The 23,994-nt window shown below is 36.6% G+C and overlaps 1 protein-coding gene across 1 annotated transcript in view; it reads left to right on the forward strand.

Moving 5' to 3' along the window:
• The window catches only part of USH2A (usherin), an 800,956-nt gene that overhangs the window by 647,224 nt on the left and 129,738 nt on the right, over positions 1 to 23,994 (forward strand). Inside the window, exons 58-60 of the mRNA XM_057531465.1 lie at positions 928 to 1,086; positions 2,504 to 2,666; positions 15,193 to 15,547. Coding sequence (XP_057387448.1) covers positions 928 to 1,086; positions 2,504 to 2,666; positions 15,193 to 15,547 — 677 coding nt within the window. The remainder of the gene's footprint in view (positions 1 to 927; positions 1,087 to 2,503; positions 2,667 to 15,192; positions 15,548 to 23,994) is intronic.

Raw genomic sequence — 23,994 nt, forward strand, 5'->3', positions numbered from 1 at the left:
GAGCTGTAGCTACAAAAAGCAAAACCACATTTCATTCTTTAGACCTCATTCTTTAGTCCTGTGCTGTAGATTTTCTTGTTTCTGTAGCAAAGAAACTTACTTAAGTATTAGGAAGGTAAGTAACGAAGCCCACACGTTAGAAGCTGTCAGATCAATGAGAAACTTTAGTGGGCCTAAAGTTTCAATATATTCTTCATTCAAGGCTCATAATCTCTGCTTAAGAAAGTGTGCATGTTGTTCATGGCCAGATAAAACTTACAGGCACTTAATTCTATGAATAGATTGTAAAGAGGCTAAACTGACAGGACCTTCTTTCTTTAGGAGGCATTGTGAAAAATGACAGTTTTTGATCCCAAATTTCATATACATTTAGGTCCATAAGTCTCACTGACAGAGTGGACTGTCCTGACTCAATAATTAATGCACTGGGAATTCTCTAGGTAGACTATGATTTGGATACTTTATGGGCTATTATATCAAGGATCCGTGTCAGATGAGATGCATACACAATACCTACAGAAAAATTATTGTCACAAGCAAAACTGGTGGGGTTTTTTATGTACTTTAAGAGTAAGTAAGCCTAGGAAAAATATATGACCACTTCTAATTGCCTTGTATTTATTTGCCTTGAAATATGCCTTCGTTTTTATTTGCCTGTAGAGTATATCTTTGAATAGAATTATTATATTTCATTTGTTTTCGAAAATGGGTGATAAACATTTCTTACTTTTGGAATAGGCATTCTAATGTTTTCCAACTTAAGTTTCATGCACTTATTAATCGCTATATTAAGCAATAGTATACCTTTAAGTTTAAGATTTGAAACATACATTTTTCTTAAAAGAGGAACATTTAAAAAAAAAAAAAAAAGAGGAACATTTGTTGACCAAACAGACATACATGTTTTTATTCTCTCTCTCTTTAAAGGGATCCTCACCCCCAAAATACCTGTGGAATACAATGTATTACTCAACGCTGGAAGTGTAGCACCTCTGATCTTCTCTGCTGGTCATCATCAGTCCATCCTTCTGGAAAATTTGGCTCCATCCACACAGTATGAGACAAGGATACAAGCATGTCAAAATGGTGAAAGTCTTTCAGACACTCGTCCAGGGTTTTTTTAATTAAAAAAGTATTTTATTTAAAAAAAATTTCCTTAAAAAGGAATAGATTCTCAATTCAAATACAAAGACTAACATTTCATTTCTTATTGGTACTGGACTGTTTACCCAGACAAACCAGAGCCTGGCATTGAGTGAAGCATTATGCATTTCTGCACACTAAATCATGAATATTTAAATATAGGAAAATGGTGGTTTTGCAAAGTCTTGTTTTATAAGGCCCTTTAAAAGAAAAACACCTAGAGCACATACAATAATCATTGGTAATATAAAACAAAATAGGCATTACAAAAATCTCATAGGAAATGTACTCACCTTGGTTCTATTTGTTTTATTTAGGGGTGGGAGAGTAGGAAGGGAGACATTATTTAGAAGTTTAGTTACACTCAAATGAATCAACATATTTTACAGTGCTTCCCTGATACCTGTCTCATGTACCTAACCTGTCACCTTGAGTTTCATGACTTAGGCTAGTGGTCAATGAAGTCGTCATCTATCTGTGTGGTCTTAAGGAAGAGCCCCTCTCACTTCCTGTATACCTCCAGGTGTTATATAATATATAACACCCAACTGCTAAGAGGGAAAAAGTATAACTCAAAACAAGTTGCTTCACCTTAGATTAAAGAAATTTACCAATCTTATACTCAACATGAAACTCCTGTCCTTAGGAACTTCTGTTTCCAAATGAGTACTATTTCCCGTAGAGTTGGTTAGGGCTAGGAGGTCTGTGATTTTGCTACGCTTCATCTCTGAAATTGAGTCAGTTTGCCCACTAGTCTCTACAAACCAGACTGAGACATTTTGTTTGAAGAGTATTGCTTTCCCTGATCCACATGGAAATAGCTAATCCACATGGAAATAGCTTTAAATTAAGGTTTTCTTGATTTAAATGCAAAAATCAACTTCTGCCTCTCTGTGTCCCTAAAGCTATGCTGTGAAGAAACAATATCCTTCAAATTCATTGTTTGACTTTTGTGTGTTGAGGGAACAATCATTATTTTTAAATATTAGCAAAAATAAGATACTATTAAGAGCATACATGATGTTCAGGTCACACATACAGTTACGAAATTGAAGCACATTTTCACTTTCTGGCTATAATAACTGCAGTAAATTAGAGAAACCTCAGTTCAGACAAGCATAAGCTTTATTGTCTATGCAAATGTGGTTAATTAATGGATTTCCCAAAAATGATTCCTTATTTAAATATTCAAATCCTGAAGAGATTTAAATACTAGTCTAAAGTATGTTTACAAAATTTGTGTGTATACAAAATTTCAGATAAAATGATTGTCATGATATTCGTACCCTTCTATATGTACATGTAACTCTTTTCGCTGCTTGACAAATTATTAAAGGTCTTGGTTTTCTTTTTTTTCAAGGAGGTTGTGGAGTTAGCAGTAAGATATTTGTCAAAACAGCTGAAGGAGCCCCCATGGATCTAAATTCTCCTGTTCTTAAGGCACTGGGATCAGCTTGCATAGTGGTTAAATGGACGCCCCCTAAAAAACCAAATGGAGTCATCATCAACTACTTTATTCACAGGTAACATTGACTATTACTATTATTGTTGATTATTTAAGAATGTGTACTATTCCAGGACTGTAGAATCAAATACATTTTCTATTTCCATAAGGGAATTGATGGGAATTCATGTGTTTTGAAGCACCTACTAGAAACTAAAATTGGTATTGGAAACTTCTACACATTATCCAAGGAAAAAAGCCACAACTACCATGTAACATTTTTGTTTGAGCCCTCTTTGAAAGATGAGACCTCATAGCCCAAGAAGCCTTACCTTTGATGGAAGGGTAGAGCTGTCCTCTGGAGGTTCATTGACCAAGAGACATACTCATTCCAGAGGAAGAACCAGGTCTAGGACAAAAATTCTAATTATATCCCACCACCTAGTATGTGGAGATTGGAAAGGCTTTTTCTCATCCTTAAAAGATGGCACTTTTCACTCTGCAGTTCCCCTTCTGTTTTGAGGTTTCCACTCACCTGGCTAGATGGTGTTAATGCAGCTTCTTTTCACCATGATATGCAGAATTAATTAAGTGTAGCCACCTAAAAGGAAGAAAAGAGGGAAAGAGAGAAGGGAGGGGAAGAGAAGGAGAAAAAGTGAGGAGAGTGAGAGTGAGAATGAGAGGAGGAGAAAGAGAGAAAGAGAGAGAGAAAGATGGTGGTTCCATGGGCATTTTGGTTTGAAGGGTATTGTGCTACTTGATCCAGTTTTCATTTGATCAGCATGGACATAGTTTTAAATTAATGTTTTCAAATATATAATGAGGAGAAAGAGGAAAGAGAGAAAGAGACAGACAGGGAGAGATGGAGGGAGAGGGAGAAGAGAGAGAGCAGGAAAGGAGAAAGTAAAACAAAAACAGAGGGAAGGAGCCAGAGAACCTCTCAACTGAGAGTTTGCTATTCAGGCTGCTATAACAAAAATGCCATAAATTGTGTGGTTTATAAACAACAAACATTAATTTCTCACAGTTCTGGATTCTGGGAAGTCCAAGATCAAGGTGCTGACAGATTTACTGTATGGTGAGGGCCCACTTCCTGGCTCACAGATGGCCATCTTCTCACTGTGTCCTCACATGGCAGAAGCAGCAAGGGCCATGTTGGGGGGGTCTCTTTTATAAGGACACTAATCCCATTCATGAGGACCCCACCCTCATGACCTAATCACCTCCCAAAGGCCCCACCTCCTAATACCATCCCCTTGGAGGTTAGGATTTCAGCATATGAATTTGGGGAAAACACAATCATTTAGAGACAGCACTGAGACAGAAAAGACACTTTCTAAGACAGACACCAGCAGACAAAAAATTTGCAGCTGAAAACCCCATTCCAAAAGCCATCTATTTAAATCAGGCGTACAAAGCCCAACCCCTTTTTGTTCTCAGATCCTCATCCCACTTTAGCATCCTTTATTAGTCTCTCCTGCAGCCTCATGCCTTCCCTTGTTTAGTCCTATGCCCTGGACACATCGTGAAACTTAGTTTAGGCTCCTCTTATAACTTCAGATATTGAAACACTTTCATTCAGACCAATCTTCAGCTATGGGAATGTAAGGAAAATTATGAAGGGAGAAAGTATTACTGCATTTCTGGTTTTGTAAATCACAGTGCCATAAATGAGCAAGCCAAATGTTTTCTTCTCAGCAAACATTAATTTGAAGAATAATATTTCTGATTCAAGTACACATGAACATGTAAAAATGGCTAATGTGAATTTACATTTTACATTAAACACATTAGTGCAGCCTTTAAAATGCCCATCTTCTTAGAATAGTTTTCTTTCATCTACTCAATGCTAATTGTATGAGAAAAGCACATCAAATTCCTATTCTGAATAAAGGGAAATAAAGTATCTGTTATAGACCAGGAAGAGGCTTCACTCTGTTGGTTTTGTAAATAATGCTCATGATTACAGTGACTATTCCATGGCAGCTATAGAGAGGGAAAACAAGAAATATAATGCAGAAAGCCCGCTTCAATGAAAAATACTGTAAATTGAATTTGACAGCATTTGATGGCATTTGATTATTCTAGTCACAGCCAAACAATGATATAAAGAGTAATATGAAACAGAATGTGTTACTGCCTAGCAGACTCAAAAGCAATAAACCTTCCTCCAATGTGACACAATCATTTCACAATCATAATTGTAGCCTGTTTGATACCTCTGAGTACAGCAGAAGGGCACTGACTGACATAGATACATTTTGTTTTTTATTTAAAGTGAAATGAAAATGGCACGCTGGGGCTCCAGATACAATCGTTATATTCACCTACATAGGCATGAATCACTTGGCAGTTATTTCAGCTGAAGTTTAAATGTGCTTAGACAACAACAATATCAAATTTTTCTTAGATAGCTGCAAAAAAAAAAAAAATCAGGAATTTGTAAGGACAGAAATAGAATGTAGACACAGAGTTCTTTTTCATTCTGGGACTCCATAGAGCCCCGCGTATAGTTATAGACACAAGCCTACGGTATTTCTGGGGAGGTTAGGGCATGTAATTTCTGCTTCATCATTTGCCTCCTCTTTCTTCTATCACCACCAAAGGAAATCCATTTAGCTCAAATCAAAGACGGGGTTTGACCTATGCAGATATTTTCATTAAATTGCGGGAAGCCAACTTGCCAATCCCATCTTGAAGATGTTCATCTCTGCGCTCACCAAGCCCCCAAATCATTTCCCCTCAGTAATTCCCATCTATTGTTTAAATGTTGGCTCTAGATATCATCCTGTTAAAAAGGATCTGCCTTAATAAACAGGTAAGATGTTTATGACTTTAGAAAACAAAACAAAAAGTAAGCTAGTAAGGACAAGACTATTCATGTGACTGCTTCTGGTTAGTTCACCTGTTAACATGATATTTTATTTAGGCTACTTTGTTGACCAATGTGAGTTACAAAAGAGATTTCCTACAATAGGGACAACCTTTATGTTAGTGTTTTGCAACCTGTTTACTGATAGGGTATACATAAGGCCATCTTGGGCATTTGTTTTCTTCTCATAACAAGTTTGGCTTGTATAATAAAGATTCTTCAGTATTTCCCCTTTATTTTATATCTGTAAATCTTGTAAATGGCAAAATCCACCCACAAAATCCAACTTCCATCTACAAAATCCACCAAACACTTTTTCTTAAGACTTTACAAAATACATAATAAAATGATCTCCCATTAGGAGCTTCCATTTTAAGAGAGACAAAAATGCATGGGGTTTTATTTTCAAAAGCAGCCTCTAAATACAGCAAAAGATTGGATCAATGTTCAGTAAAAGGCAAAAATATATTAAAACACCTTCTAAATGCTGTAAAAGTAAAAATAAGTGATGAACCTTCCAAATATTCAAATAACTAAGCATTCAGGAAAACTGAGTAAGGTTTTGAAGGATAAAATCTGAGATAGTTTGAATGGATGGATGATACGGAAGAACATTCCAAGCAGGGTACCATAAATAATATTTTTTTACAATGAATAATTAAGCTGATTGAGTAAACTAAGAAAAAAGGGCATTGATTCAAAGGTGAAGGAATTTTTATGCAATCAATTTGTACTATGTGGGAAGACAGTATGGATGTGAAGATGGATAGATAGATAGATAGATAGATAGATACAGATAGATAGATGGATAATAGATGACAGATAATGTTCACATCTACTGTAAGATCTGAGCCCTATTACCAAGGAGTTTTACTATAGTAGGAGATGTAAGTCAAACTAAGCAAACAAAACAGTGAGCAATATAATGTGAGAAATATAAATATTTACCAAAAAATTTACAGGAGACAGGGATTCTTTCTGTCTGGAATATTTATGGAAGACTTCCATGGATGAAGCTGATGTCATTGAGACTTTGCCTTACAAAATAAACATTTAATGACTGTTTAAATTAGAAATAATTTTTTAAAAGAAGTTTTTAACAGTACAGAATATTACAAAGGTTATGTATCCCTTTTTTATGACTTACCCATGTATATAATTCCCATCGATAGACATAACTACTATTAATTTTAATATATATAACATTGATGTTTTGTATTTATAGTTTCCCTTACATAAGGAATTATATTGTTCAAATTTTCTTTGGCCATTTGGACACACACACACACACACACACACACACACACCTCATTTCTTTTAATGACTCAACAATATTTTATTATATGGGTATGTATCATGTATTATTTAACCAGTCTCCTATTGGTGGCAAAATCAGTGATTTCCAAGTTTTCATTACAAAAGCAATTCTCCAAAAAAATCTTTACAATAAACATATGGAAGATTATTCTTAGTACTAGAAGTGCAGGATCCAATTTTGTGCACTTTAAATTTTTGGAGATTGCTAAATTGTCTTCTAAAAATGGTATATAAGAATTTCTAATTCTGAAAACTCTAATCAGTACTGGGACTCAACAATCTTTTAAATCTTTGCTAATATTTTAAATGGCATATTATTGTTGTTTTAATTAAAATTTTGGTCATTATAAGTCAGGCCTTTCATTTATTTATTTCTAATATATATTTGCTATTTGTGTGTGTATAGTATAGTATATATCTTTAGACTATTTTCTTTTAGATTGTTTCTTGTTAATTTATCTATGCTTTTTATATAGTAAGGAAATTCTTTTAGTGATCATATTAAAAATAACACATCAACTATTTCTTCCAGCACTTTTCTGGCTCTACTCCTTATATCTAAATATAGATTGGATTTTGTTTTTTGTTTTCTTGAAGTATAATTAACACATTATTATTAGTTTCAAGTGTACAGCATAATGATTCAATATTTGTATATACTTCAAAATGATCACCACAATAAGTCTAGTTACCATCTGTCACCATATACAGTTACAAAATATTTTCTTTATGATGACAACTATTTTTTTACTTTCTTAGCAACTTTCAAATTTGCAACATAGTATTACTGGCCCTAGTCACCATGCTGTACATTACACACTTATTTCTTTTATATCTAGAAATTTGTACCCCTTTTCCCATTCTGCCCATCCCTCAAAGCCCTCCCCTCTTTTAGCCACCAATCTATTCCCTGTATCTGTGAGTCTGGTTTTGTTTTCTTTTGTTCATTTGTTTTGTTTTTTAGATTTCACATGTTAGTGAAATCCTATGGTATTTGTCTTTCTCTGACTTATTTCACTTAGCATAATACCCTCAAGGTCCATTCATGCTGTCATAAATGGCAAATTTTTATTCTCTTTTATTGCTGAGTAGTACTCCTTATATATATATACCACATCTTCTTTATCCATTCATCCGTAGATGGACACTTAGGTTACTTCCGTATCTTGGCTATTGTAAAAAATGCTGCAATGAACATAGGGATACATATATCTTTTCAAATTAGTGTTTTCATTTTTTTTGTATAAATACCCAGAAGTGGAATTGCTAAAGTTCTATTTTTAATTTTTTGAGGACCCTCCATACTGTTTTCCATTGTGTCTGTACTAATTTACGTTTCTGTCACCAGTGCACAAGGTTTCCCTTTTCTCCACATCCTCACCAACATTTGTTATTTCTTGTCGTTTTGATAATAGCCATTCTGACAGGTGTGAGATGATATATCATTGTGGTTTTGACTTGCATTTCACTGGTGATTAGTAATGTCGAGCATCTTTTCATGTGCCTGTTGGCCATCTGTATGTCTTCTTTGTAAAAAATGTCTATTCAGACCCTCTGCCATTTTTTAATTGGATTGTTTGTTTTTCTGTTGTTGAGCTGTATGTGTTCTTTATATATTTTGGATACTTACTCCTTATCAGGTACATGACTTGAAAATATCTTCTCCCATTCAGTAGGTTGACTTTTTATTTTATTGATAGTTTCCTTCCTTTTTAGTTTAATTTTGTCCCATTTGTTTATTTTTGCTTCTGTTGCCATTGCTTTTGGAGTTAGATCCAAAAAGCTATTGCCAAGAGCAATGTCCAGGAGCTCACTGCCTAATGTTTCTTCCAGGAGTTTTATGGTTTCTGATCTTACATTAATAGACTGATTTTGTTTTAAGGAATGAGACAGGAAATCTAGACATTCGTTTTTTTTTTTCTCAGAAAAATTAACTTTTAATAATTGGAATTCAGTCTTTAATTATACTTATATAAAATAACATGGAGAAAATTTACCTTCAATAGACTCATGCATTTACCTCGAATAGAATATCATCCAGTGAACTTCTAACAAGTGTATTTCAGGATGAAAGAGAGTAACCTTAGAAGGAAGATCTGAGATGGAGGAAAGAATAGTGAACACTGAATAGATTTGTTCAATGAATGGATAAATATTTAAAACCTTTACAAAGTAATTTTTTAAAATAATGGCTAAGTTGCAAAGTTTTTAAAAAGCAGGAGTAAAAATGTTGTACAAAAATAATTTGAAGACCCCATCTATCTGTAAGAGTGGTTAGACAGAGCTAGGAAACCTCCCAGGAAACCTTGCTTTTCCAACTGTGCAGGCTTAAGCTTCTCTGGCTGATGTGACAAGGACTCTACAGGTTGCAACAAAAAGCTCTCTTGATTGGTGAATGTACTTCCCAAACACTCTCACATCATGTCTCTTTTTGTATCAATTAGGCATTCTTTATTTTTTTTTAACTATCTAGTTTGTCAACATTATTTTACAATTTACTGATTTGAAATGCCACCTATACAAAATTCCCATGTGTCATCGCATCCATTTCAGGACTTTGTATTCTGTTTCCTTTGTGGTAGATAAAATATTAGCAATCAAAGACTGATGGCAAAGACATCGCAGGTGAATAAAATTACTGGAGTAAGCAAAATTCCCAACACTGAAGGCATAGGGTTCCATGGTCAGGCTTGGCTGGAGACTTTGTTATTTGTAGGGGGAATTTAGAAGGTCGGCTTGACAGTAGATTTTGGAAGACTTTAAATACTAGGCTGAGGAGTTTAGGGTTTTGATTTGGAAACAATGAAAGCCATTGAAGATTTGGAGTAAAATAAAGAAGCAATGTGACAGAGTGGACAAAGCATGGCATTTGTAGTCAGAAGATATGGCTTCCAGGTCCTGGGTCTGCCACTTACTAGTTATGTGACCTTGGGCAAGTCACTATGTTCCCTAAGCTTTCACTTTTATGTAAGTTAGGCTGATAAACATAGAAAATAATTAACCTCTAGGATTTCATAGGAATTAAATGAAATCATGTATGTGAAAGTACTGTGTTAAACATAAAGCACAATAAAAAATAGAAAGTTATCCAAGATGGACCATCCACAGCCATGCTTGGGGAAGACAAATCTGGCAGTTATATGTGTATATTTAAGGACAAGGAAAGAGGTTCATGATAATAAAAGAAGCAGATTGCACGACAGTACCCCTAGTATGATTCTGTTTTTCTTTAAATACATGGAATCTTTTACATTTGTATGTGCATGAAAAATGTCTGGAATGTTAAACACCAAAAGAAAGTTAACAGTGCTTATCTCAGAGATAGGTTATGGATGATTCTTGTGTTTTTGCTCATCTTTATTTTCTAATTACTTTTTACAATCAATATGTAATATGGTGTGATAAAGACAAAATGATAAATTCAGTGAGTCCAGATGCAAATCTATCATTACCCTCTTTACAATTTTCCTATTTCCCTCTTTCTGTGAACATCATCCTCATTTTCTGTAGCAATCAGGAAAGAGAAACCACACTAGTTATTTTAATAGAAAGAATTTAATATAAATAATTACTACCTGATTGCAAATTTGTTAACTAGGTAACTGAAAGGATGAAAGAGAACTCGAAGATATCACAGAGGTGGCAACTGCAGGAAAGAGCTAATACCCTTAGGACTGAGGCAACAAAGAGAAATGGCTTGAATTATTAAAACTTAGAAACTTAGAGGGGAGCACCTGTGATGCTGGGACCCAGACATCCGAGGAGGGGGCACCTGTGAGCTGGTGCAGGTGTCTGTAGGAGGAGGCATGAGATGAAGCTGGCTTTCCAAGTGTTGGGAAAATGTCATACTTGAATCATCTGCTCCTAAGGGAGAAGGATCTACTGCTTACAAGGTGAAGAATCCTTGCTGCAGAGAAGCTCATGTAATCAGCAAGCAAACAGGAAGCAAATGGGAAGGAGCCCCTTCCCTTTTCCTTTCAGTTCTCTAATCACCCTCTGGCGCCCCCTATTGGCAGAGCCCAATATAGAATCAGCTGGTAAAGCAGGAATGTAGAGGGCAGAGTCCCAGCCCCACTATCATAAAGCCAAACATAGAAGGGTAGGTTTAGAGCTGAGAGACAATAACTTAATAATGGGAAGATTTTTCTGGTTCTTGTTGGAACCAAAATCTTGGATTATTCTTGTCAACCAGTCAATCGTCCAGTCATTGCTTCAAAAATAAGATGGAGTCTTTGCCTTCAGGGAACTTGTAGTATAGTAGGAGAGATATAAAAAAGAAAAGTCTATTACAATACACTGTGACAAGTGAGTCCATAAAGAAAAGACTAAGTACATAGAAGGATATTGTAACCCTATTTGAGAGAGAAACAAGGGAAAGACTTTCTGGAGAAAGTGACTGGGTGTAGAGTTTTACAAGATGATTTGGAGTTAGCCTATAGAAAGGAGGAGAAAATGAAAGAGGATGGAGTGAGGCATTGCAGAACAGGATTAACAGGTATTCAAGCCATGGAAGCGTGAAATACCATAGTATACAAGGGAACCATAGGCAAGCATTGGATTTTGACCAGAATGTAAAATGGGAATAGAAATCTCAGAAGGTGAATCTGGAATGGTCAGCACAGGCCAGTTCTATGGTGAATCACTGAAGAGTTTTAAATGCAATTAAGTCCTAAAATTTTTGGAAGGTATTTGAATCTCTTTCCCCAACACCAGAACAGCCACCCACTCAGGAAAGCTGGATGATTCAACCTTCCCAAAGCATTTTTTAAATCACCTATGTTTCCATTTCCTCTACCATCGACCTAGTTCAGGATCCACATTTATTCTCATGTGGACCGTTGAGATGACCTCTTCATTGTGTGATTGCTGTCACTCCCTGTTCAATGCAGCCTTTACACAACTGCTGGATTTGTCTTCCTAAATACAGGCTTTGGACATCGTTTCTTTTTTTTAATTGAAGTATAGTTGATTAACGATTTTGTGTTAGTTTCCAGTGTACAGCAAAGGAATTCAGTTACATATACATATATATTAGTGTGTATCTGTTTATCCAAAACTCCTAATTTATCCCTCCCCCAACCTTTCTTCTTTGGTAACCATTAGTTTGTTTTCTGTGTCTGTGAGTCTGTTTCTGTTTGTAAATAAGTTCATTTGTGTCATATTTTAGATTCCACATATAAGTGATGTCACAGAGTATTTGTCTCTCTTTCTGACTTACTTCACTTGGTATGATAATCTCTAGGTCCATCCATGTTGCTGCAAATAGCATCATTTCATTCTTTTTCATGGCTGAGTAATATTCCATTGTATATATGTACCACGTCTTCTTTAACCATTCATCTGTCAAGGGACATTTAGGTTGCTTCCCTGTCTTGGCTATCGTAAATAGGGCTGCAGTGAACATTGGGGTGCATGTATCTTTTCGAATTAGAGTTTTCAGCTTTTCCAGATATATGCCCAGGAGTGGGATTGCTGGATCCTATGGTCACTCTATTTTTAGTTTTTTAAGGAACCTCCATACTGTTCTCCATAGTGGCTGTACCAATTTACATTCCCACCAACAGTGTAGGAGGGTTCCCTTTTGTCCACACCCTCTTACAGCTTTGGACATCATTTCTATGATAACTTCCTTTGTATCGTGTATTACATTTGACCCAGTGATTTTCATGTGCATTACTTGATTTAATTCTTACCAAAAGTCTAGACATTATACACTATAAGATTATTGACTCCAGTTTACAAAGTGAAATGAACACTAGAGAACACAGGTGAGTTTGCCCAAGGTCATTTAATGATGTGTCAAGGCCAAGGCTTAGAATCCATCTCCTCTGACTACAGGTGTTTCTGACTATTTATTTAAATTAAGAGTATTCTTAATATTCTTCATAAGGTAAGGTTGGCAGTTTCATAATGTTAAATTGTTATGGGAAATACACAGAATTATAGGATTTTGTTTTAATTACTTTTGAAGATAAGCACTGAGAACTTCTGGCATCCCAAGAGAGTAGGGAGTTCTTTAAAAGGTTATACCACATGAAGACAACAGAAGTATGAATGCCCTTTAAAATATATAGTTCCTAGTTTAATAATTATTTTTGTTTTCTTCTTAAGTGTTAAGCAACATTAAATTAACTCTAGTTGGAAAAGTGCATTATTGAAGTATCTCCCAAATGAGCTTAAGTATAGAAGAACTAATCATTTGACTCTTCAGAGAGAACTGAAAATGTGATTTCCCTAAATATAGACTGTTCAGGAGGAAGCACTTCCAGTTAAACAAACAGTTGAAGCCTACATCTTAAATAAATTAGGAGTAATTGTCATCTACTCAACATCTTCTGTTCAAAGTTCATTTAGACATGAAAATGTTCTGTTTTTTTTTTTTTTTTTTTGGTTAATACCACAAATGGAATGTTTACCTCACTGTAATATTAATTAAATATTCAGTCGTGATAAGAAATACTTAACCCAGCTGCATCCTTTAACTGTTTTGGTGGATAAACTTGGGGCTAATATAATACTTAATCTCTTACATAGTATAGATTTTTAAAATTCACACTCTCAGGCAATTTTTTAAAGAATTGTCAGTTGTGTGTGTGTGTGTGTGTGTATTTTTATTTTTATGTTTTTTTCTTTTTTTCTTCTTGTTTTGTTTTTTTTTTATTTTTATTTTTTTAATAGAACGTCAGTTTTATGACAACCATGGCTACACCTCAATGTGGGAATTCATGAGAGTTTAATAAAGTTCATTGACTTGTCATAGAAAGTTTGAAGCCAGACAAAATAGAAAGTTTTATTTCCCCATAGAAGTTCATATGTTTGCCTGCTATATTATGTGCCCAGCAAACACCTTTCAAAAAACTGACTGAGAGGAATCCTTGGCTGTGAGCCCTGTGGTCCTCATTAGAATGGATCCCCCCCAATGACACATCTGGTACCTGGTATCTGCAGCAAGTACAAAGGCCAAACCCTGCAAACCTACACTGAGTGCAGAGTCTGGCCCAGGCATGGTAGCGAGGAATAATGTGGTGGGTTGACGAACCATACTTGCAGGTCACTGGGAGTATCTGTGAAGCCTCCATAGCCTCCAGCAGGTAGACTGTCATTGCTCATACCTAGGTCATAGTGACTTATCAACTTGAGGATCATCAAATTCCCAAAGCCAAAGATTTTAAATAGCCTGCCTTTTCGTGAAAGGTACTGTCATTTACTTTGTCTTAATAACCCTTTCCGTTTTGATGGTTAATCTGATATGGCAGCATGTGAATATGCCAGCATCTGAAGAGTGTGTTAATTAAATGCTCCTAACAGCCTGGAAAATACTGATTTATTCATCAGTCTCTTCTCAACTAGAGATGAAGCTGGAAGAGGAAAGGGTCATCCTTTGGGTACATTCTTCCCCAGCCTAGAATACTTAACCCTCGTAGAAAAGAAGAGTTGATAGAGACGAAGCAAAGATGCAGAAAAGCCATGGAATTATTTGCCTTTTGGCCATTCACTCAAAAAAAATTTTTGACTGGGATTTTGGGGTTAGTAGATGCAAACTATTATATATAGAATAGATAAGCAACAAGGTCCTACTGTATGACACAGGGAACTATATTCAATACCCTCAGATAAACCATAATGGAAATGAATATACAAAAGAATGTATCTATATGTATAACTGAATCACTTTGTTGTACACCAGAAATTAATATGACATTGTAAATCAAATATACTTCAATTAAAAGAAAAACTATTAAACCTACTGGGCTCAGATGTTGGGAACACAGAAAGAGACCAACCAGGATTCCTCAGGAACTTCCAATTCTGGTCAGGTCTGCATCATGATTTTACACCCAGATGAGCAAATATCTGTTCCAAATGAAATATTAGCTATCTGGGGTCATTCCAGCAACTGACAATTCCATTTCTCTTACTTAGATGTTTAATGCTCTACATATTAAGTGCCAAAAGAGTTTGCATGGGACTTGGTTGGGGGGGTTGGGGGGGTGGGATGGGGAGGAGTGAAGTATAGTTGATTTACAATATTGTGTTAGTGTCAAGTATACAGCAAAGTGATTCAGTTACTTGTCTTTCTCTGTGTGACTTACTTCATGGGCCCTAGTTTTAAAATCAATGAAATCTAAAGATGGGACTAAACAGTTCCCTTCTCAGGTAGTTGAAAGAACTTTTTGAGCATACTCTGCATTTTACTAAGTTTTGGAGAAGCCATAGAAAATAAATTTGACTTTTACCCTTTAAAGAGCTCTAAAGAAAATTCCTGTTATTAGACTTAACATGTTCATTTCATTAATGGGACTGTTGAAAAATTGAGTTTGTAAAAATTTCTTCTAAAAAGCAATTTCTTACTCTGTCTACAAACCTTCTTTTGAAGTGTGCCGTGTCACTGATTGTTTTGCTGGTTTCCTTCCAGACGTCCTGCTGGCCTTGAAGAGGAATCCCTTTTGTTTGTCTGGTCAGAAGGAGCCCTTGAATTTATTGACAATGCAGATACTTTGAGACCTTTCACGCTCTATGAATATCGGGTCAGAGCCCATAACTCCAGGGGCACTGTGGAGAGTCTGTGGTCGTCAGCACGGACTCTAGAAGCCCCACCTCAAGATTTGCCAGCGCCCTGGGCTCAAGTCACTGGTGCTCATTCAGTTCTACTGAATTGGACGAAGCCAGAATCTCCCAATGGCATTATCTCCCAGTACCGTGTGGTCTACCAAGAGAGAACCGATGACCCAACGTTGAACTTCTCTGTTGTGCACGCTTTCACCGTGATGGTAAGAACTTCAGAAAAAAAAGTATAACAGATAGTTAGATTATCTGGTTAATATGTTGACATTAATTTTCTTATCTGCCTTGTCATTTTTCTTCACTTGGGACTTAAACGTATATATGAAAATGGTTAAGTGCAAAAAATGCAAAGTAGCCATGAACTAAGTATAAGAGATATTGGAGACCAGTTTTCATACCACGGTTAATTTGTGTTACCTCCAGCAAATAAGTGAATCTCTCTTTGCATGATTTCCAAATCCATTAAATGGAAATATTAAGTGTGTCCCTCTACACCTCATGGGGATGAGGCTCAGATAAAATTAGACATGTCACATATGTAGATGTGATATTATTGGCTCTTTGAGGAAAAAGAAAATTAAATTTCTAGGTAGACCTGTCTAGATACATATAGTTATACATATACGTCACATGCACTATAACTTAGTGGTGATTTTTCAGGGTTGGCCTTCTCTGGCCCATAACACAACTTAATTCAGTTTACCTTGTATCTCCTGAGAGCTTTCTTTACCCCTGGCATAGCCTGACATTCTATGGGAGATACAAAAATAGGATGATCCTTGTCTTGGGGAGTTTTCTCTGTTATAATACTGCAGAGATGAGAACTGAACATAAAAAAGTAAGAGGAGTAGTGGGTTACAGCCCATAATATCCACCACACTGGGATTCAGATCCCAAACCCTACCACCTACCAGCTGCAAACCACAATACAAGTGAGAATATCAGACACCAAAAGTGTTAGGCAAGAAATGCTCTGGAAAGTGTGTAAATGTGATTCAATTTGTGTAAAATATTCTGGAATATTGTAAATATAGAGAGGAGACATATTGGGACAAGGGAATACTCTGCAACTTATCCATAAAGCAACCTGCAGGGAGAGGAGGCACTTTTACTTTTTACTTCATATGATTCTTTAGTTTTGACTTTTTCCAATGACTGTTTATTCCATTATTTTATTTAAAAATATTTTTAAAAAATCTCAGTGAAGATCTGTGAAACACAAAATTAACCAAGTTATGTCTGAGAGATATTACTTGGCTGCCCTGACTCTCCCCAGCATTGAGAAAAATGACTGGCAGATAGCAAATATTAATAGAAAAAGAAAAGAGAAGAAAAGAAAGAAATGCTCTGGGAGATCAGCAGGAAACCCTCAGATTGATGGGGCTTCACAGAGATGAAACATTGTGGTCTTGGGAGTCAAATACATAGGATTTTCAAAACGTGCCAAGACCTTGCTAAGTGTGAAACCCCTCATAAGTAAGAAAGAATAGACATCGTAAAGCACCATTGTCAAAGACCAGACCATTTTCTATGCTTCCATTTTTGGCAGCCCACTTTACATGAAGGTTATCTTATAGAGTATAACATCTATCAAAATGTTTAAATAAGATGAGGCAAACATATTTTCATGAAACTCCAGAAGAATCTTCATAAATGAATAAAGTACAATATTTTCTCACCGTCCTATGTTCAAATTTCTCATAGAATTAAGAAATAAGCAGTGTGTAAATTAAAGAAATCTTAATTTTTTTTAATTTAATTTTTATTTTATATTGGAGTATAGTTGATTTACAATGTTGTGTTAGTTTCACATGTATGGCAAAGTGATTCAGTTGTACATATACGTATATCCACTCTTTTTCAGATTCTTTTCCCATATAGGTCATTACAGAATATTGAGTAGAGTTCCCTGTGCTGTACAGTAGGTCCTTGATAGTTGATTATCTATTTTATATATAATAGTGTGTATATGTTAATCCCAAACTCCTAATTTATCCCTGCCCCCCACCTTTCCCCTTTGGGAAACCATAAGTTTGTTTTTGAAGTCTGTGAGTCTGTTTCTGTCTTGTAAATAAGTTCATTTGTATCATTTTTTTAGATTCCACATATAACTGATATCATATGATATTTGTCTTTCTCTGTCTGACTTACTTCACTTAGTATGATAATCTCTAGGTCCATTCATGTTGCTGCAAATGGCATTACTTCATTTTTTTAAGGCTGAGTAATATTCCATTATATGTATGTACCACGTCTTCTTTATCAATTCATCTGTCGCTGGACATTTAGGTTCCATGTCTTGGCTATTGTAAATAGGGCTGCAGTGAATATTGGGGTGCATGTATCTTTTCAAATTATGGTTTTCTCTGGATAAATGCCCAGGAGTGGGACTGCTGGATCATATGGTAGTTCTAGTTTTAGTTTTTTAAGTAACCTCCATACTGTTCTCCATAGTGGCTGTACCAATTTACATTCCCACCTACAGTGTAGGAGGGTTTCCTTTTCTCCACATCCTCTCCAGCATTTATTGGTTGTAGAATTTTTAATGATGGCCATTCTGACCAGTGTGAGGTGATACCTCATTGTAGTTTTGATTTTCATTTCTCTAATAATTAGTGATGTTGAATATCTTTTCATATGCTTTTTGGCCATCTGTGTGTCTTCTAAATGTCTATTTAGATCTTCTGCCCATTTTTTGATTGGGTTGTTGTTTTGTTTGGTTTTTTTTGATATAGAGCTGTGTGAGCTGTGTGTATATTTTGGAGATTAATCCCTTGTCGGTCACTTCATTTGCAAATATTTTCTCCCATTCTGTGGGTTGTCTTTTCATTTTGTTTATGGTTTCGTTTGCTGTGCAAAAGCTTTTAAGTTTAATTAGGTCCCATTTGTTTATTTTTGTTTTTATTTTCATTACTCTAGGAGGTGGATCCAAAAAGATTGCTGCGATTTATATCAGAAAGAAATCTTCATTTTATTTAGAATTCAGAATTGGTACTTTATTTTTTATTTGACATTTAATTATCTTTATATATCAGTGTCTTTCATATTACATCTTCTAGTGCACTCATTATAAGCATTAGAAGCAGTGTTCTTATGTGTAGTTCTTTTTTAGTTGATATGTGATCCATGGGGAAATCTATTACTTCTCACTATATCCTTGGAATTCATGTTCTTAACTTCCACCCTGAAAGAAAAATATTGAAAAATCCTTGACAAGATCTTTCTGAATGAGGCAACTTAATTTAAATATATTTTTATTGAAGACATCAATATTGCAATGATTAAACCTCTGATCTTTCAAAATATGTCTTTCACAGGTTTCAGCCTAAACGTTTAATCTACCAAAAAGTTCTATGAGAATTCCCTTGTGATATACCCTCTAAGTCATCCCTTCATAGCCAGTTTCATTTCACAACCCAAGACTCAAAATATCCAATGAACTCTGTTCTTTATTTAATCCGCTTGGTTCTATTTTTATCACACTAAAATGTTCCTGAAAAAGAGGAAGGCCTATGGCCTCAAGCTTTAAGCTTTATGTGGCCCTTTGTATATAGCCCTCCCCAACATAGTTTCCATTTGCCAGCCGAGTATTGCTGTATTCTTCCATTTTTCTCAAGATTAATCCTTGCACTGCTAAAGAGAAGAGCCATAATAATCAAGAAACAATATTTCTGCATTCCGTTTTTGAATGTGTATGTGTGTTCAAAGTAGCCCCCCAAAATCTGGATCTTTGGCCCTGAGGATCCCAAGAGAAGATTTCATTAGGTTGATCGGGAAAAGTCCCATTTGAACTTGTTGTTAGCAATCAAGGACATATTCCACAGAGCAATCGGGCCAGTGTTATGTCGTTCTGGTCACTAGGCCAAGTTTCCAGAGCAGGAGGCCACTATGACTCTTTATAGACTGACATCTTTGAAAGAAATAATCAGGAAAATAAACTATTGTCTTTGAGTTTCATCCATTCCTACATTCCCAAGAGAATGTATTCAACCGTTTTTTAAAGATACCTAAAGAAGGAGGTTCGGGAGGTTCTTAATTCCAATTCCTCACCATCAGAGAAGAATGCTCCTTTTATCCTAGCCAAATCCCTCCTCCTGTGATTTAGGTCCCTCTCCTCCTGTTCAGAACAGCATGATTTCTCTATACTAGTATACTGGGCCCTCAGGGTCAAGAACAGGTTATCAGCAATTCAATCCAATTTGGCAAATAGTCATTGAGTACTCTATTCAACATGTCAGTACTCAATACTGCTCTTATCTGTGTTATCAGTCTCCCATGCAGCTGGGCTATTGGGCAGAGACTCTGGGGGAAGATGAGTAGTCAAGTCTGAGGCACAGATTTTTACTACTAGGCATTTCAGGTTTTTAAGTTTCTTTGCGTCCAAGTTTCTACTGCTCATGTGTTGATGATTCCCTTTTAAGTCTCTCTGAGTGCCTTCCTGGCTGTACTTACTATTTCTCCAATTCCTATACCAACTAAACATCTTCACTGTCTCATTCCATTTCTGTGCCTGCCCTAGGAAATTTTTCCAACTTTTTATCTCGTTGACCACTTTGGCTGAAATTCACCAGAGCAAAGGAATTGCATCTTTCAGTTAGCGAGATACAGAATCCATTCCCACAATCCAGGATTACAGTTCAATCCGCAGACTTGCAAGAGGTGTCACTAATGCCCCTCCTTTAGCCTCTTGTTTATCTTGGGATCCCATCCCTGCATGAGAAGCCACCAATAAATTGCCTGTAGTGTACTGCCATCCCTAGCTTGTCCCAAAGTCCCCCCAGAGCTGTTTACAGACAGGTGGATGTAGCTGGGAGAGCCACATAAAACAGGTGCAATGAAGGCATGAGTCCTCCTGATGGTGGCAGTGGATGGAGAACGGGCAGTGGGGGCCTCCATGGGGGTGGAGAGCATATGTGTTGGCAACAGCAGCAGCATTAGCAACAGAGGCAGCAGGAGAGAAGAAATGGAAAGAGTGTGGCTTTTAATGTATCACCATCTTCTCTCCCAACCTCATGAAAAGTTTCATCTCCTTTTTGGACCTAAGGAGATCCTTCCAAGGGGAAGAGAGATATCTAGTTCCTTAGGGTCTCTTCAGACCAATCCCCTCCACTACTGAAAACCAGCTTTAGGTAGAAGTCCTTAAACTCCCTTCCCAATTAGTTCTGTGATGAATCGTGTGGTGTCAGGAGAGAAACTGCATTTAGCCTTGCTTGGCACGCGAGAGTTCCATGGTGGTATTTACAGGGAACACGCCTGGCAAGGTTGGCGGTACCGTTGCCACCATTAGGATTTGTTTGCTTTTTCTCCCTGGCACCTGCCATCACACTGGCAAAAATAACTTGGGATGGAAAGGCAAAGGTGGTTTGCCTATTAGTTTGTGCTCTCAGTATATCCCTGCTTATCCCACAGGGTTATAAAACATCAAGCCCAGATCAGACACTTGCCCAGTCCCCAGAAAGATAAATGGTCCCTCACTCTGTATGTAGAATCAAACATACGGTGCTGAGGGGTAAGCAAATTATATGGGTCACTAAAAGTTGGCTTCTAATCTGGAAATAAAATCCAGAATTACAAACTCTAGTTTCTAGATTCTAGTTGCCAAACTCCCTTGCCCAGTGTCAGGGAGGAGGTATTCAAAATGTCCCCATGTGGTTGTCACAGATCTCTTTACCATTAGGTAGATATGTAAAAGGAAAAAATGAGATATTTTATAATTGCCATATCATGGAGAGTCTGTGAGTACATCGATGAATTTATTTTTAATCCCATTTTCATTTTGGCTTAGTATAATGTAAAATATTATTGCTCTTTACATATGATCTTGAATTAGTTGTAGCTCTTACAATTTGATGGTTCTTGGCATTTTTCCCCAGATCCACTGATAAGTCAAAAGAAATGCTTTAGGAAATCTAGCTATCTAAAACAACTCCTTTGGTAACTGTTGTTCTAAAATCAAGAAAAAATAGTAATAAAAACAATAACTCTACTTTCTGTATCAATTCTACAAGCTGGGATTTTCAGTTTAGAATATGAGTACCTGCATCATTCATTCTTTTATATAAAAGATACAAAATATGGGTGAGTAGATGTCACACAAAACAATGAATACTTGTTGGAATATCCCATTTTTTATTGTAATGTTGTATTTTGTTTGACCTCAACTTTTCATTTATTGACCTTACCTTATCTTTATCCTTTTATTCTAATAATGCCCTACCAAGCACAAATATATATTGGGGATCTGCTTTTTGCTCAGTATTACTGGGGATGAAATACCATGTAAGTCTTCTTGAACTTTGTATAACTACTTCCTTGAAAGGGCTTTATTTTTCTCCAACCACTTTATTCCAACAAGCTTCATCAGGACTCACTTCCTTGCTCATCAGTAATCTCTAGAGCAGGTCCCATGGTTTTCCAGTCACTTTCAGTGACAAGGACCAGTCCAGTTTTGGTAAATGGGACTCATTTCAGGTGTTAAAACAAATCCAGTCTAAATCCAGTCTAAAGCCTGACTTGTGTTAAGGGATCTACAGTGCGGAAGAGAGGGCATGTCCATTTTTCTTCCTTTTCTTCAGTTCCTTCTTCTTCTCTTGTTGATTTCCCCAGAGTCATGGAAGAAAAGATAAAATTAAACAAAAAGTAGTGGAGTCTAACTCTTTAATATTGTTCTAATCCATCTACTGTTGCCTTCTTATTTGTAGGTGTCTCATGGGATTTTTTTTGGTGGGTTATGTAGAGGTCTCCCATGGGAGATTCCATGCTTCACAGTTCCTGATGCAGGCGACACACTCTTTGGCAAATTTCTTGCACCTCTATCCATTACTGCCCCAAAGATCCACCCACAACCTTCTACTTCTGCGTTCCCCTTTCCCGAGCAGTCAGCCAATATCAGGTGCTATCATGTTGACAAAACTCCTCGCTTTCTTGGCATCCACTAGGCTTGCAGAAAACTTGTTCTATCAAAAGAGGAAAGTACAACTAGTCCAGCACTATCTTCTCTACTTGCCTTACCACTGGGTAAGATGCAGCCAGCCTCAGAACTTCAGAATTCATTGAATGAGCATCAGGTATCAGCTTGTGCATTAGGCCATGATCCCCAAATCCTGAGATCACATAAGAATCTCGGAAGACCCTTCTTCACCCTAGTGGCTGCATCAGAATTATCCTATAAGTCTTGTCACCTCCATAGCAAACCTCTTGAAAAGAATGGAATGTCCATCTCACCTTTCTTGCAGACACCCTCAATTTCTTCATGCTGTTCTCTAGGATATCCTTCATATGCTTTGAGAGAGGAGTATGGAGTATCCCCATCCTCCCTCAGGTGGTAAGGAGATAACCTGGAGAAATTTCTCTACTGAATTCCCCTCTTGAACTTGCTTTTCATGAACCTTCTTATGTAAGAAGGATCTTCTCTTACATAAGTTGTCTTTTACAGATCTTCAGAGGAAGATGGGCTTGAAGGTGTAAGGCTGATTCTTTGTGTAAGTCCTGCAGACGTATGTCTAACAGTGCCAGTGGAGTTACTTATCACCTATTTTTCTAAGCTCTACTCATCATTCTCCAGTACATCCTGTTACATAGCTAAATGGCTCCATCATCTTTCCAGCTGCTCAAGCCAGATCATCCTTGAGTCCTCCCTTACCTTACTTCTATATCCAATCCTTCACTAAGTCCCGTTGAATCTAATTCTAAAGTATATGTTGAATCCTTCTGCTTGAAGGCCCCATGTTGTTCCCTTCTCCTCAAATGATCACATTCTTACACTTCAAATGGATCCACCTTCCTACTTAATTGTCAAGTTCGAACTAAAATGTTACTTATCTCACAAGGCTGTTGTAAGGGCTAAATAAATTGATGCATATGCAAAGTACTTTAAGACTGTAAATAGCAATATAAATAGGCTGTAAAACTTCAGATATCCTACTATTTATTTGGAATAACAGAGGCTGAAAGAAATGAACAAATGTAGAAAAAAATTGGGGTTTGGATAAAGCAACTGTATGAATTTGGTCATGATTGGAAAAATGTAGATTGTGTTTATTTTAAGCAGACCTCGCAACAAAATTCTGAGCTTGCAAATTTAGATATTTTCTAATACCATACTGTTCATTTCCAGGTAGTTTCTCAGATATTGGATTAGGCTCTATTTCCTTTCTAAATCACCCCGAGTGAGAATACGCTTTCTGTCTCCCTGAGGTTTAGATCTGACCCGTCTCCCCTTCACGACCATAAATAATCTCACGCGGACCACCCTAAGAGTCCTCCTCAGGCCATTTCCACTCTACATGCAGCTCAGTTTACCCACCATGACACTCACAGGACCCTGCCTGTTCACTTAGATCTGAGATCATGTAAGCAAAACACGCAGTCTTTTGGTCACACACACACACACACACACACACACACACTTTTGGTCACACACACACACACACACCCCAAATCACACAGATGCTGCTAAATTGGCATCCACCCACTTCACCTTTACCAAAGAGCAGTCTTATCAGTTTACGGGAGAAGTGGGTGGGAAGACTGTTTGCCCTTTGACGCAGGCATGTTGTTATTTTCTGGCCTTTAACTGAATTATAAGGAAACCCTTGTTAGACGCCCAAGAATCCCACAGAGCCTTGTTAAAAAATATATGAAAGAAAAGGAA

The sequence above is a fragment of the Balaenoptera acutorostrata genome, chromosome 1 (assembly GCF_949987535.1).
Source record: "Balaenoptera acutorostrata chromosome 1, mBalAcu1.1, whole genome shotgun sequence".
Classification (NCBI taxonomy): domain Eukaryota; kingdom Metazoa; phylum Chordata; class Mammalia; order Artiodactyla; family Balaenopteridae; genus Balaenoptera; species Balaenoptera acutorostrata.